This window comes from Oncorhynchus mykiss, chromosome 8 (assembly GCF_013265735.2).
Source record: "Oncorhynchus mykiss isolate Arlee chromosome 8, USDA_OmykA_1.1, whole genome shotgun sequence".
Lineage (NCBI taxonomy): Eukaryota > Metazoa > Chordata > Actinopteri > Salmoniformes > Salmonidae > Oncorhynchus > Oncorhynchus mykiss.
The window spans coordinates 67,962,681-67,979,006 of record NC_048572.1 but is presented as its reverse complement, the minus strand read 5'-3'; the positions used below and the strand labels follow the sequence as shown (position 1 = coordinate 67,979,006).

General features: G+C 43.1%; 1 protein-coding gene across 6 annotated transcripts in view; it reads left to right on the top strand.

The window, feature by feature from the left end:
- LOC110530414 (zinc finger protein 521) overlaps positions 1-16,326 on the top strand; it is a 184,633-nt gene that overhangs the window by 146,941 nt on the left and 21,366 nt on the right. For all 6 annotated transcript variants that reach the window (XM_036986053.1, XM_021613442.2, XM_021613444.2 and 3 more), the window contains one exon: positions 3,905-4,020. In XM_036986053.1, the coding sequence (XP_036841948.1) occupies positions 3,905-4,020 (116 nt within the window). The remainder of the gene's footprint in view (positions 1-3,904; positions 4,021-16,326) is intronic.

Genomic DNA, 16,326 nt, shown 5'->3' with positions numbered 1-16,326 from the left:
AAACGCGAGGTGCCAAAACTCAGTGTCATAAAAAAATGTGCCCACTTCCACAATGTTAAAAATATTTTCGCACAGCCCTCGCCTTGTCCTGTAAAACATTTTTGAACACCGTCCCCCTCATAAGAATAACTCAAATTAATGTTTCCGACCACAAATAACAATAACTTTAGTGACCCTGTGTTTATAAATATGGATATTGACTTTGCCACTTTGGCATGCTTTTGTGGCACAGTCGATTACACACAAGGCTATGGGCCAGAAGATTGAGGGTTCGCCGACCACCACACCTCTCCCGGCCTGTTTCATTAGACCCACACTATGATCTGAGCCAGCTGTAGACAATGATCTAGGTGGAAATCAGATTTTTAACATGTTGATGTTATATTTATAATTATATATGCAACAAATGTTACACCAACAGTTTCTGTGCCAATGCACCACAACCAATAAGCAAAGCATACTGACTTTGGGTGCTTCAACGTCATGATTTACGTTTTTAACACCACAATCTGGACAGGTTGGATGCCTGAATTATATTTTGAACGAACGTGCACATGTAGCCTACAGGAGACTTTTGAAGTAGCTTAATCAGATTAAACGTTGTGTTTATGGAAAGGGGTCACCTAGTCCGTTGCACAACTGAATGCATTCAACTGAATTTAACCCAACCCCTCTGAATCAGAGAAGTGAAGGGGGCTGCCTTAATCGACACCCATGTCATTAGCGTCTGGGGAGCAGGTGTTGTTGGGGGTTAACTGCCTTGCTCAAGGGCAGAAATGCAGATTTTTCTACCTTGCCGGCTCAGGGATTCAAACCAGCAACCTTTTGGTTACTGGCTCAACGCTCTTAACTTTATGCTACCTGTCTCCCCTAAAAGGTAATACATTTTAAAAGATAAATTACAAATATTTAGGCTATATTGAAGTGTTAGGTTCTAGGTGCGCGAGGAATAGCTGCTCGGAGGCAGAGCACGCATGACGCTTTCCTGAACAACTGGGCCTGTTGGGAACATATGTGGCCACATTTTTATAGCACGACTTAGGAGAATGATGATCCGCAACAGACAGCGTATCTCAGGTCTTAAAATACGGCCAGACTGGCCTGGTATTGTGTCTTTATAGGCCTTATAAACTGTCCAGAGTAGACCCACAACTGATCCAAATTGAATTAATGGAATGAAATGTTCAAATCACATGATTCTACGTGTGGTATCATTGTTAGTTAACATATTGCAGATCTGGACAAACTATCCACCTACCACTATTGTCACTTTGAAAGGTGGATAGAGGGCAGGATAGACAGATAGACTGGTAGACTATATTAGCCTGTGGTATAGTTAGTAAGTGGAGATGTGCAGTGCATAATGGAACCTCCAAAACATCTTGATATAGGGGAGGTGCATGCAAGCAGATGAGGACATTTGTCTACAATGGAAGAAATGATATAGTAAAACCTGCACATTTAGTGAATGTGAACCTGGGGGAAAATGCATTATAAAAGCTAAATAAAAAGTTAGACAACACTCCCCTAATAGCCCACTGGGTGTTTTTACTCATAGTGTTTCAATTTCTGATGATAAAGCTGTGAATTCATATTTGCCAGAGATATGTTTCAAGGATTGGTACAAACGTACCAATGACTTCAACCCACTAAATATTGATGTATGAACAAGGTCAGAAGACATGTTAACATCATGATATGAGGAGCTCACCTGACACCTCTCTTGTGTACTGTATTGTAGGTAGGCCGGTGTGGGATTTACAACCCATCCCCCAGATGAAAGTGTTTATTTATAACTAGGGAAGTCACTTAAGAACAAATTCTTATTTATAATGACGGCCTACTTGTAAAGTCCCCTAACCCGGATGACGCTGGGCCAATTGTGCGCCGGCCTATGGGACTCCCGATCACGGCCGGTTGTGGTACAGCCCGGGATCAAACCTGGGTCTGTAGTGATGCCTCCCAGTCTTGAAGCTTTTTTTTGTCGTAGGGATTTCTCTGCCTCCCAGTCCAAAAATGATAACTCACTGTTGTTGGGTTGACCTGTTTCTATGCAGAGCAGACAGACAACACCATGGCTTTAAAAAACAGCTATTGTCTGCAAGCCTATTTTCAGTTTTAAAAAATATGTCAAAAACACAATCAAAGCCACAATCATTGTAGCCTCTTAGAACAAAGTAGTTGTATAGTTAAAGCGTTGGATATTCTCATGTTGTAGTTAACCTTGGGATAAAACAAGGCTGTTGTGAATAGAACATCCAGCAAGCTGTCTCTATCTCTGTCTGTTTGTCCTTGTGTTTTTAAAAGTGTGCCAAAACCAATACCATAGCTGTAGCATTGTTTGTTGGTTCATTAGTGTGACTTTGTTCATATCAGTGTTCAACACGGTGTTTAGTTTAGTCGTGTATCACAGACAGCTGTCACTGAGATATTAGTAGCCAGGCAGTGTCTGTCACTCTGGATGTAAAGCGCGAGCTGGAGATATATAAACGTTTATTTAAAAATATATATTTAAGGACCGTAGGTGGCGGCCATCCTGGTGTCTGTTTGCCGGAGCTACGTGAGCCTCAGGCATATGCAGCTCAATAATTAATATCAGCTCTCCCTGGTGCACTCAAATTGGGACATGTTGATGTTGCGAGCTCCGCCATGCGCCCGTGCGCTGCAGTGTGGCTCCCATCAGGGGCAAATGGGCTGAAGCGACCCCAAAGTGCTCTCAAATAGACACCTCACCTTTAGCGGCTGCTTTTCATTCACCTCCCTGCGGGCCTCAGCCCCTCAGCCCAGGCGGTGCATGCATTAAGAGAAAAGTTATTTTGAGAAATTCAAATGAAGCCTGGCCCCACATGGTAACTTTTCGGAAGCAGTCTGTACGTACTTCCTTAAAGCACAGGGGTCTGGGATAACAAACGCCATGTTTGAAGTGCCCCTCTGAGAACACAGAAGAGACACACGCACACACACTCACACACTCACAAACACACACACACACACACAAATTACACAGACAAGCACACACGCATACACCCATCTCCCTAGTCTACTGTAGCAACGTGGACTATCTATGGCTTAATTAAAGCACAAATGCATAGTATATATTTATATATTTTAAGTGCTAGGCAAGTTGTATGCGTGTATGTGTTTATATCATAGTGACTGTAGTCTTAGTCTGCATAAATAAATAGTGCATCTGCATGAATATTTATATTGTCAATATCATTAGCGATGTAGAGTAATGGAGGCCATGTTTTGCACGAAGCAATGCCAATTTCTTCTGTGGTTGTTTATTTTCTAGTTTGTTGTCCCCACAGTATTCCTAAATAAAGATCATCATTATTCTCATAACATTATGTCCTAGCTCACTGTAGTGTAGCAGCACAGCCAGGTCAATCAAAGCCTATCAAAGTTCACTTCTTTTTTTCTTAATTACTGACATCATAATGTCATTTATTGTCCGTACAACATATTCAGGCGCCCGGATTTAGTGCGTTTTCCTAGCTATTGTCGACGCATATATATATTGGCTTTACAATCATTTGTTGCTCTTTTTTGTTTCTGTTTCATTTAGCCTATTTAATTGTGTTTTATTTTGCATTTGCCGTTATTTCCTGATAGCTGTATTTGTTTTGTTAGCAACATTTTAAATAATTTACTATGATTTCAAAAAATAAACTCATTTTTGTTTTTCCTCTTTCTCTCCCTCTCTCTCTGTCCCTCTCTCTCTGTCCCTCTATCTCTGTCCCTCTCTCTCTCCCTCTCTCTTTGTCTCTCTCTCTCCCTCTCTCTCTCCCTCTCTCTCTCTCCCTCTCTCCCTCTCTCTCTGTCCCTCTCTCTGTCCCTCTCTCTCCCCCTCTCTCCCTCTCTCCCTCTCTCCCTCTCTCTCTCTCCCTCACTCTGTCTATAGTATTTGTCCAGGCCAGCAAGCTCCAGCAACACATCTTCTCAGCCCATGGCCAGGAGGATAAGATATACGACTGCTCCCCGTGCCCACAGAAGTTCTTCTTCCAGACCGAGCTACAGGTAAACCCAAACTTAGCTCTGGTAGTGGTCACCAACACCAAGCACACGCACGCACACTCACTCACTCACTCACTCACTCACTCACTCACTCACACACTCACACACACATGCAAGCAGGAGCACACACACATACACACATTACACTGTGCCCCCTCTCTGTTCCGGTTGAGACTGGGAGACTCAGACAGAATTACCCCAGTTGGTTTCCAAACTAATTTGTGATCAACAGATATAGAATGATTTGATTTGCTTATTAGACCTTACATATCTAGAATTAGAAGGATTAGGAGAATGTGCTTTTTGGGGAGTATTAACTATACTGTGCAGAGAAAAAACACAGTTCAGTCAATAATATGCCAGCAACTCCCAGCCTCGTAATCACAGAGGAGGCACTCATAGCTAAATATGATCTGTGACTGTAGGGATGCCAAATCTGCCCTTCAACAAAGTTAGAATTTGGACTCTTTGAAACGTTCAACGTTGTAGAGATAATCCATTTGCAAGCCATCTCTTCCCACTATCCTCAGAGTACTTAAACAAAATTAAATAATTTCAGTCGTCAACTTGTTGTTTTTAAGCAGCTCGATCATATTTGGGGGAATTGTACCCTGGCAGGGCATGCCACATCTTTCCTAGTTCCTTGTACAAATCTTTTATTTTCTATCAGTACTTCTTGTATCTCTCATAGTTGAGAACTAAGAACCCTAACATATATGAATATAGCCATCTGAGTAGAGACAATTAAAGTGTTCATATGTCCAAGCACCTTGTGAAACCCGCTAGTACACTCTTGGAAAAAGGGTTCCAAAAGGGTTCTGCGGCTGTCCTCATATGAGAACCTTTTTTGGTTCCAGATAGAATACGTTTTGATTCCAGGGAGAACTCTTTTGGGTTCCATGTAGATAGGGTTCTAAATGGAACCCAAAATAGTTCTACCTGAAACCAAAAGGGGTTACTCAAAGGGTTATCCTATGGGGACAGCCAAAGAATCCTTTTTGGTTCTAGATTGCACCTTCTTTTCTAAGAGTGTACCGAACATCATACTACTGACCTCTAACCCCAACCACCACTTACACAGATTGGTGGCGCTAGCTCAGTATTAGCATCGAGCCAGCAGATGGAAGGGTGAATCCAAGGTTTTAGCTTAGCATTGATCAGACAGTTCATGTTGAGATTCAGCCAGTAAACACATATCCATGGTGTGCCAGGAGGAAGGTGAATGTGATTATTATCTACCGGTCAGTTGAGTCTACAGAACAGACCAGCATGAATAAAATAAGTGTTGATGCACCACCCACCAACATACAGGTTCCTCATGGAGGACAAGGTTATTAGTAACTAAAAAGTATTGTGTTTAACTAACACGTCTTGTGTGTGTTCTCTATCTCTCTACACAACATGGCAAACAGCATCTGATTTATCCCACTTCATCTCTCATTGGAACGAGTGTTTGGAGTGTTTTCGCTATAGCCAGGGTTGTTACAAGTACCTGTAAACAATCTCAAATAACCTGGGGATGTTTTTCCTACTTTTTACTCTGACATGTTTTGGGATCCAGCTCCCGGAGGTGTTGTTTCATGCTTATATTGTTTTACACCCTTTGTGAAGAGATGGAGAGCAAACATGAAAGATCTATGGCACTTTGTTGTGGAGCAGAGGGTTGTGAAAAGGAGAGCATGTATTGAGCATAGGGGATAAGATCATCATCAAATTCAACCTGTGCCATGGCATGTTCTTGAAGCAACCCCAAGTGGGTGCATACGCACATAGACACACACACGTGTGCGCACATGCTCAAACACACACATGCACGCACACACACACACACACACACACACACACACACACACACACACACACACACACACACACACACACACACACACACACACACATACACACACACACACACACACACACACACACACACACACAGGCTTATCACACTTAAACATGCATTCAGAACACAGCATTACATACATTCACATTATATAAGATACACAAGCAGTTTATTAACACCAAGACCATCCACTGACTCCGCCTGGAGTTCCTTATTTTTAATAATGAAGACACGTGTTTTCAATGTTTCTAGAATATACAGTTGAAGTCGGAAGTTTACATACACCTCAGCTAAATACATTTAACTCTTAGGGCTGAAATCCCGTGAACGGGATCGATATGACAACAGCCAGTGAAAGTGCAGGGTGCCAAATTGAAAAACAACAAAAATCTCATAATTTAAATTCCTCAAGCATACAAGTATTTTACACCATTTTAAAGTAAACATTCTCATTAATCCAGCCACAGTGTCTGATTTCAAAAAGGCTTTACAGAGAAAGCACCACAAATGATTATGTTAGGTCACTACCAAGCCACAGAAAAACACAGTCATTTTCCAGCCAAAGAGAGGAGTCACAAAAAGCACAAATAGAGATAAAATTAATCACTAACCTTTGATGATCTTCATCAGATGACACTCATAGGACTTCATGTTACACAATACATGTATGTTTTGTTTGAGAAAGTTCATATTTATATAAAAAAAATCTGAGTATACATTGACTCGTTATGTTCAGAAGTTCCAAAAACATCCAGTGATTTTGCATAGCCACATCAATTTACAGAAATACTCATCATAAATGTTGATGAAAATACAAGTGTTATACATGGAATTATAGATATACTTCTCCTTAATGCAACGGCTGTGTCAGATTTCAAAAAAAGCTTTACAGAAAAAGCAAATCATGCAATAATCTGAGAACGGCACTCAGAAAACATTTACATATATCCGCCATGTTGGAGTCAAGAGAAATCAGAAATAACATTATAAATATTCACTTACCTTTGATGATCTTCATCAGAATGCACTCCCATGAATCCTAATTCCACCATAAATGTTTGATTTGTTCGATAATGTCCATAATTTCTTCCAAATAGCTAATTTTGTTAGCGCGTAGAAGCCTCAAACAAGTTTCTAAAGACGGTTGACATCTAGTGGAAGCCTTAGGAAGTGCAACTTGACCAATATCCCACTGTGTATTCGATAGGGGCTGAGTTGAAAATCGACCAACTTCCTGTTTGGATTCTTTCTCAGGTTTTTGCCTGCCATATGAGTTCTGTTATACTCACCGACATCATTAAAACAGTTTTAGAAACTTCAGAGTGTTTTCTATCCAAATGTACTAATAATATGCATATATTAGCAACTGGGACTGAGGAGCAGGCAGTTTACTCTGGGCACCTTATTCATCCAAGCTACTCAATACTGCCCCCAGCCATAAGAAGTTAAGCCATTTTGCCACAACTTTGGAAGTATGTCATTTTGTACCAGCTTCCTCCAGCATCTTCACAAGGTCCTTTGCTGTTGTTCTGGGATTGATTTGTACTTTCGCACCAAAGTTTGTTCATCTCTAGGAGACAGACCGCGTCTCCTTACTGAGCGGTATGACGGCTGCGTTGTCCCATTGTGTTTATACGTACTATTGTTTGTATAGATGAGGCATTTTGAAATTGCTTCCAAGGGTGAACCAGACTTGTGGAGGTCTACAATTGTTTTTCTGAGGTCTTGGATGATTTATTTTGATTTTCCCATGATGTCAAGCAAAGAGGTACTGAGTTTGAAGGTAGGCCTTGAAATACATCCACAGGTACACCTCCAATTGACTCAAATAATGTCAATTAGTCTATCAGAAGCTTCTAAAGCCATGACATCATTTTCTGGAATTTTGAAAGCTGTTTATAGGCATAGTCAACTTAGTGTGTGTAAACTTCTGACCCACTGGAATTGTGATACAGTGAATTATAAGTGAAATAATCTCTGTAAACAGTTGTTGGAGAAATGACATGTGTCATGCACAAAGTAGATGTCCTAACCACCTTGCCAAAACGATAGTTTGTTAACAAGAAATGTGTGGAGTGGTTGAAAAACGAGTTTTAATAACTCCAACCTAAGTGTATGTAGACTTCTGACTTCAACTGTAGATGTCTCTTTTCTACTGGATCCATAATGCGGCATACTGCTCGTCAAAGTTTATGTACCGTATACGAGTTGTTTGTTTTGGGATGTTGGTTTTTATATCACTACTCAAAAATGTCTCCCTAACATGGTGAAGATATTTGTCAATCTCTTTGTAGTGAAGCTGTCATCCAGCAATGAGGAGGTAGATGTTGCTTCTCTCTCTGCCTGGTCTACCTGGAGTTTTGAGTTTCTCTCTCCTCCTACACCCAGACACTCTGGCTACCTCGACTCCTCATCTCTCACTGTAGTCAGAGAGGTCAGGGGGTTACTGCAGGCAGGGGGGAGAGAGAATAGGGGAAGCAGGCATGGGGGAGAGACTAGAGGAGAGGGAGAGCTGTCTGCCATGGTAGGCAGGTAAAGGGAAGCAGCAACGATATTTTATTAATTTGCTGCTGAGATTCCCTGAAACAGACCAAAGGCTGTGACTGGTATGCAGGGCCACTCCCCTCTCCCCCACCGCCTCCCCCCTTCTCCTACACCGCCTCCCCCTGTGAACTCTACCCTGCGAGGGGTAGACAATTTTTGCCGGCCTGTCGAGATGGATGATGGGAGAGCATCCGTCTAATCAGCCCTCCCAGGACCCCCCTCCCGGCCACCCCCTCGGACCGGACAGATTGACTGACTCCTGGGCCTCGGTGACCCAGAATCCACAGTCCAGAAGAGACTCTGCTCTCCCCTAGACCATCATTGTTTCCTGAATCCTCCTGTGATCCGTCCCCAACCTCCACACACCACCTTTCCCCTTCCCCCATCCCATTAAAATATGGAGTGGAGATATTGCATGAGGTACTGATGGGGAGGGCCAATGGTTCAGTGTTGGTGCTATCAGGGCTAGCTGTGGTGTGGTCTCCAGTATGGTCTCCCTGCTCTCTCTCACTCGCTCTCTCTCTCTCTCGCTCTCTTTCTTTCTCTCTCATTCTCTCTCTCATTCTTTCTCTCCCTCTTTCATTCTCTCTCTCTCTCATTTTCTCTCTCTCTCTTCCACCACCCCCTACCGTCCACCACCCATGCACCTATAGGATAGGGGTAGGAGACACATCCTCTTCTAGTCTCTCCTCCAATCTACTGTACTCTTACTTCCTCCCATGCCCTTATCCTGGTTTGGACAAGCCAGGGGTTTGTGGATACTCAGGACTGGCCATACTGAACATTTTTTGTTCTCCCCTTTCCTCAGTATTAGATTCAGTGGATGCGTCTCTTCCTTATTACATAAGGCACTGAGTCACTGACAATGCTCTACTATTCCACTGGGTTAATGAGGCAGATATATTAACTGATGGAGGTGGCAGTGAATTAGCCACAGCTTAAATCTTTCTATAAGTGGAAGTTCATTTTGCAGTTCCACTTACATTTGTACATTTTTTCTGGGATGAAATTCCCCCTTGTTCCTCTTGGCTGGGGCTCTTTTTTATACTACACTTTCATATCATTCCTTGGAAGTCATGTATGTCCTGCTCCAATTGACAGATGAGAGGAGAGGAGAGGAGGGGAGTGAGTGGGTAGTCAATTTGTACACTAGGACTTCTCCTTCTCCCTTTTCTTAGATACCCGCAGGACACACCTTAATTGGAGTGTCTTTTAAAATGATTCCTTCAAAGACGCCAAGTAGTCACAAGAACACGTCTGTATCATGTTGTACTTCTTCTCACAAATTAAATCCTCCTTTTTCCTCTGTGTGTGATAGCCATTATTGCCAAGCTTTTAATAAATGAAGGAAATGTATTAGCTGGCGTGTCGCCGTGTTAGTGTAAACAGCGAAGCATGTCGTGACATCCATAATGTCTGGGGAAAATACTTCAAAATTGGGAGAAAAGATTATATCTTGGAAATAGAGCAGAAATAATCACCATGGTTTGTTGTATTACTAATGATATTATTGCATTAGCATATGTAATAGCATAGCCCATTCTACTGTAGATCGGATAACAATTTTAGGGTAATTTCTCAAAGTCTGTGAGAGCCAAATATACACGGTCATCACACAAAATATTATTTAAACAATATTACATTATATTATTTAGTGTTAAGTTTGTCAGTGTTTTTTGGAGAGTGATGTTTATCTGTGTTTTTGGGTCTCTCGCCGACGTTGAGAAACTGAAACGAGGCAAAGCATTATTCTGACACGGTACATCGGGACTATAATTCCCATGAAGATTGATTTTAGAATGTGCCCATTTGGAATATGCCCCCACCTTGAGTGCATCATGTCCCTAACACTTTCCACTCTGAGGCTGATCTACATTTCACTTTTTGAGAATACACTATCTTCATTTGCCAAGTGTGACAGCTTCACATGCGTTTGAACTTCTGTTTTTACCTTTTTAAATGACAAGCCGTTCTTCTATTCATCACCCCAGGTGCTCACAATGCTGTCACTATTTCAAAAAGTTGAGCATCAAAGTAAAAGTGAATAAAAGAGCACAACTGTTTGTTTGTGATGCGCTATAATTAATATTTAAATGTATCTATAATGATGTACAAACACGCTGTACAAACAGTCGTCCAGCCCTGTAAAAGGGGATGTGAACATTGTGAGATGAATGGCGACGACGTAACACAGTCTCGGCATTCTACTTTCCTACTATAGGTGGATCAGAATTAGACAGCATGACAAACCTAATGATCCTAGGAGGATTTTCTCACTGCAGTGTGTATGTGTGTGTGTTTGTGTATGTGTGTATGTTTGTGCGTGTGTGTGTGTGTGTGTGTATGTAGAGTATGTGTCTCTGTTTCTTCCTCCAAGGGTGGATCTGATGTGTACATGCAAACACAGTGTCTGGAGGGAAACATGACAAAAACTCCCAGAAGCCTTTGAGGCATTCTCTTTCTCTTCTTCCTCCGCTCGCTGTACTACAGGGAAAAGTTAAAACCAAACAGAGGGAGGGATGCTCAGTGCTGGAATTCATCATCGGATCTGTTCCCTAACACACACACATTTGTATTTCTATTTCACTTTCTGACACTTTGATGAAGCTTGTCATTAACGCCGCTTGAGAAATATATTCCAGGTTTAAAGAGATTCACTCTGCAAATGTTTGATTCTAAACGTGTTTTACAAAACCCTGTTGAGGCTAGCTGGTCCTCACAGCGTCAGATTAAACAGTTCTTCACAGATACGTTTTCAAACATGTACAATAATTATTAGACATTTCAATTCTGTACAAATGTTACATGACACCAATTGTGTGGCTATTAAAAGTGAATATTCTGACTGACTCTCTCCAAACAAGTGGGTAGATGTGAGAGTGTATTTGTTCTTTGTCGGCGTCACAGTTTCAACTCAAATCTAACAGTAGCCTCAAATTTACTCCTAAAATTCACTCTGTCACTGAAGTAGCTAGAGCAGCGAGAGGAAAGGAGAGAGAGACATAGAACAGAGAGAGGGGTATTGTATGAGTGAGTTTGCTGTGCTGTGTTGTAGCATCATCATGCAAACTCTTGTGCGTAAGGGAAGCAGTTAAATGTGAGAGTAATTTTGTTTTGTTTCTGGGACTGTGGAGCTCCATGGACCCCATCTCCCTCCCAGTGACAGGCTTGGATCTCACATCCTCTACCCCCCTTCCACCCCCTGCCTCAGTCTAATTAGTGTGTGTAGCCTAGGGCTCACGTCCCACCAAGACTCATCCCCACCATCTCCCTCCCAAGATGGCTCCCCTAAGAAAGATCCTTAATTGGGTTCTTTAGTCATAGTCTACGTTTTAAGTGTGGAAAGGCATCTGTGTTTGTAGCTATCACCTCAGAAATCAGCTCAGATTTTTCTCTTTCTCTCGCTCACTGCTTTCTTTATCTCTCTCTTTTCACTGTCTCATTCTCCCCATCTCCCTCCCTCTCCATCTGCTCTCTCTCAATTCCTGTATGTATCTCTCTCACCATCTCTCTCTCTCTCTCTCTCTTATTTTCTCCCCATCTCCCTCCCTCTGCCTTCTCTCAATTCCTGTATATATCTCTCTCACCATTTCTCTCTCTTGCTTTCTCTCCATATCCCTTTCTCTTTCTCCCCATCTCCCTTCCCTTCCTATTTCTATCTCCCCTCCCTCTTTCCATCCCTCCCTCTCTCTCTGTTCTCTCTCTCCTTCCCTCTTTGCCACTCTGTAGTCGCTTCACTTAATGAGGCTCTATAATAACCCAGTGGTTGTGCAGTTGTTTTGCTACCTCAGTCACTCACTGCATAGTGGGTTTCTAGCACCATTCACTTGTCTACATAGACAGGGTAATGATTATCATTTGGTGGAACAAAGCACACTAGCCATCTAATAAGGGATCTGTCTTCTCCCGTTGCACCTCAAAAAGTATCATTACTCAGGATATGACCCAGATGCAGGCACAGGAGGTGGATGGTTCGGTACTCAGAATATTTCTCGCCGATACATGGAGGAGGTCTAAAGAAGAGCGGACCAAGCTCTCTTCCAGGTAAGCCGACAGCGGCGAATGAACATCTGGGCCGAGGGTATGCTGACCTCTTCCTCTTGCTCAGGGAAGAGGGGGGCTGGTAACCCAAGGAACACTCGAAGATTGAGAGTCCAGTGGCCGAGCAGGGAAAGGAGTTGCGGGCGTACTCCACCCACACAAGTTTCTGGCTCCAGGTGGTGGGGTTGGCAGAGACGAGGCAGCGAAAAGTAGTTTCCAGGTCCTGATTGGCTCGCTCCGATTGGCCGTGGAGCACAGGCTGGCCAATGAACCATTGAGGGTGCAGAATGCTTTCCAGAACCTGGATGAGAACTCAGGACCCCGATCAGAGACCATGTTGACCGGAAGTCCATGGATCCGGAAGACATGCTGCACCACAAGTTGGGCCGTCTTCTTGGCTGAGGGTAACTTGGGAAGGGGAATGAAATGTGCAGTTTTGGAAAACCTATCCACCACAGTAAGGATGGTGGTGTTGCCAACTGATGGAGGGAGACCGGTGACAAAGTCCAGGGATATATGGGACCAAGGGCGATGATGAACAGGGAGTGGTTGAAGGAGGACAGCTGGAGCGTGCCGCAGAGTTTTGTTCTGTGCGCACACAGTGCAGGCAGCGATGAATGAGGAGATGTCTGGAACCATGGTGGGCCACCAAAAACGTTGGCTGATGAAAGCCAATGTCTGATGGGAGCCGGGATGACAGGGGAGTTTGGAGCAATGGGCCCATTCCAGGACCGGGGACCTGGCCAAATCTGGTATGAACATCCAGTGTCTGGCTGGGAACGCTGCGCCTTGAAGCTCCGGCTCTCAATACCTCAGACTAGTGTAGCTGCTAGACCGGAGGTAGGGAGGATGGTCTCAGGGTCAGATGGTGTAGCATCGGAACTATACAGGCGGAGAGGGTGTCAGTCTTCACTTTCTTGGACCCAAGGTGGTAGGTGATGGTTAAATTGAATTGAGTGAATAACAGGGGGGAATGGCCCTGGCCCGGGTATCCTGGAAGGATATTGACCTCATCCCGTCCGTAGAGGATGCCTGGTCGTTCTTTAAAAGTAATTTCCTCACAATCTTAAATAAGCATGCCCCTTTCAAAAAATGTAGAACTAAGAACAGATTTAGCACTTGGTTCACTCCAGGACCTGATTGCCCTCGACCAGCACAAAAACTTCCTGTGGCGGACTGCACTAGCATCGAATAGTCCCCGCAATATGCAAGGGAAGTCAGGAACCAATACACGCAGTCAGTCACTAGTTCCAAAAACATCAAGTGATTTTGCATAGCCACATTGTTTCAACAGAAATACTCATCATAAATGTAGATGATAATACAAGTTATACACATGGAATTATAGATATGCCTCTCCTTAATGCAACCGCTGTGTCAGATTTCAAAATACGTTTGTGGAAAAAGCAACCCATGCAATAATCTGAGACGGCGCTCAGAACAGTAGCCAAATTAGCCTCCATGTTGTAGACAACAGAAACCAGAAAATACATGAAAAATGTTTCCTTACCTTTGATGAACTTCATCAGAATGCAGTCCTAGAAATCCCAGGTCCACAATAAATGCTTTTTTCCCGAAAATGTCCGTTATTTATGTCCAATTAGCTACTTTGGTTAGCGCGTTTGGTAAACAATTCCAAAGTCATTGGAAAGTCATGTCCAAAAGTTCCGTAACAGTCAGTAGAAACATGTCAAACGATGTACTGAATCAATCTTTAGAATGTTGTTTACATATATCTTGAATAACGTTCCAACCGGAGAATTAGAATTACTTCAGATGAGCGGTGGAACGCAAGTCCTTCCCCTGTGAACGCGCCTGGTGAAAGCATGGTCCACTCATGGCTGTGGTGACTATTTCCTGTGTCAATCGACCCCCCCTTCACATTAGACTCATCAGACTCTAATGACTGCTGACATCTAGTGGAAGGCGTAGGAAGTGAAAACTCATCCATATCTCGCTGTAATTTCAATGAGACCTTGGTTGAAAATCTGCCACCTCCAGAAAAAAAACAGGAAGTGGAATTTCTCAGGTTTTTGCCTGCTATATGAGTTCTGTTATACTCACAGACATCATTCAAACAGTTTTAGAAACTTCAGAGTGTTTTCTATCCAATACTAATAATAATATGCAAATATTAGCAACTATGACTGAGGAGCAAGCCGTTTGATATAGGCAACATTTATCCAAGCTACTCAATACTGTCCCTGCAGCCATAAAAAGTTAATAAACAGATCACTGACCATTTCGAATCCCACCGTACCTTCTCCACTGTGAAATCCGGTTTTTCGAGCTGGTCACAGGTGCACCTCAGCCACACTCAAGGTACTAAACGATATCATAACTGCCATCGATAAAAGACAGTACTGTGCAGCCGTCTTCATCGACCTGGCCAAGGATTTCGACTCTGTCAATCACCGTATTCTTATCGGCAGACTCAACCGCCTTGGTTTCTCAAATGACTGCCTCGCCTGGTTCACCAACTACTTCCTAGATAGAGTTTCGTGTGTCAAATCGGACCTCTGGCAGTCTCTATAGGGGTACCACAGGGTTCAATTCTCGGGCCGACTCTTTTCTCTGTATATATCAACGATGTCGCTCTTGCTGCGGGTGATTCCCTGATCCACCTCTACGCAGACGATACCATTCTGTATACATCTGACCCTTCTTTAGAGACTGTGTTAACAAACCTCCAAACGAGCTCCAGTGCCATACAACTCTCCTTCTGTGGCCTCCAACTGCTCTTAAATGCTAGTAAAACTAAATGCATGCTTTTCAACGGATCGCTGCCCGCACCCGCCCGCCCGACTAGCATCATTACTCTGGACGGTTCTGACTTAGAAAATAAAATCTAGAATCAGCTTCCTATTTCGCAACAAAGCCTCCTTCACTCACGCTGCCAAACATACCCTCGTAAAACTGACTATCCTACTGATCCTCGACTTCGGCGATGTCATTTACAAAATAGCCTCCAACACTCTAATCAGCAAACTGGATGCAGTCTATCACAGTGCCATCTGTTTTGTCACCAAAGCCCCATATACCACCCACCACTGCGACCTGTATGCTCTCGTCGGCTGGCCCTTGCTACATACAGTATTTGTCGCCATCTATAAGTATTTTCTAGGTAAAGCTCTGCCTTATCTCAGCTCACTGGTCATGATAACAACACCCACCCGTAGCACGCGCTCCAGCAGGTAAATCTCACTGGTCATCCCTAAAGCCAACACCAAGTTTGGCTGTCTATACTTCCAGTTCTCTGCTGCCAATGACTGGAACGAATTGCAAAAATTGCTCAAGTTGGAGACTTATATGTCCCTCACTAACTTTAAACATCAGCTATCTGAGGAGCTAACCAATAGCTGCAGCTTTACACCGCCAGTCTGTAAATAGCCCATCCTATCTACCTACCTCATCCCCAAATTGTTTTTATTTACTTTTTTGCTCATTCGAACACCAGTATTTCTACTTGCACATCATCATCTGCACATCTATCACTCCAATGTTAATTTGCTAAATTGTAATTATTATGGCCTATTTATTGCCTTACCTCCTCACGCCATTTGCACACACTGTATATATTTTTTCTATTGTGTTATTGACTGTACGTTTGTTTATTCCATGTGTTGTTGTTGCACTGCTTTGCTTTATCTTGCCAGGTCGCAGTTGTAAATGAGAACTTGTTCTCAACTGGCCTACCTGATTCAATAAAGGTGAAATACATTTTATTTTTTTTAAGAGGCCAATGAGCGTGCCTAGAGATATTCCAAATTCTTATGGTCGGTCCACACTAAGAATGGATGTTCCGCCCCTTCAAGCCAGTGCCTACACTCATCCAGCACCATCTTGACCGCCAGAAGTTCCCGATTTCCCACATCATAGGT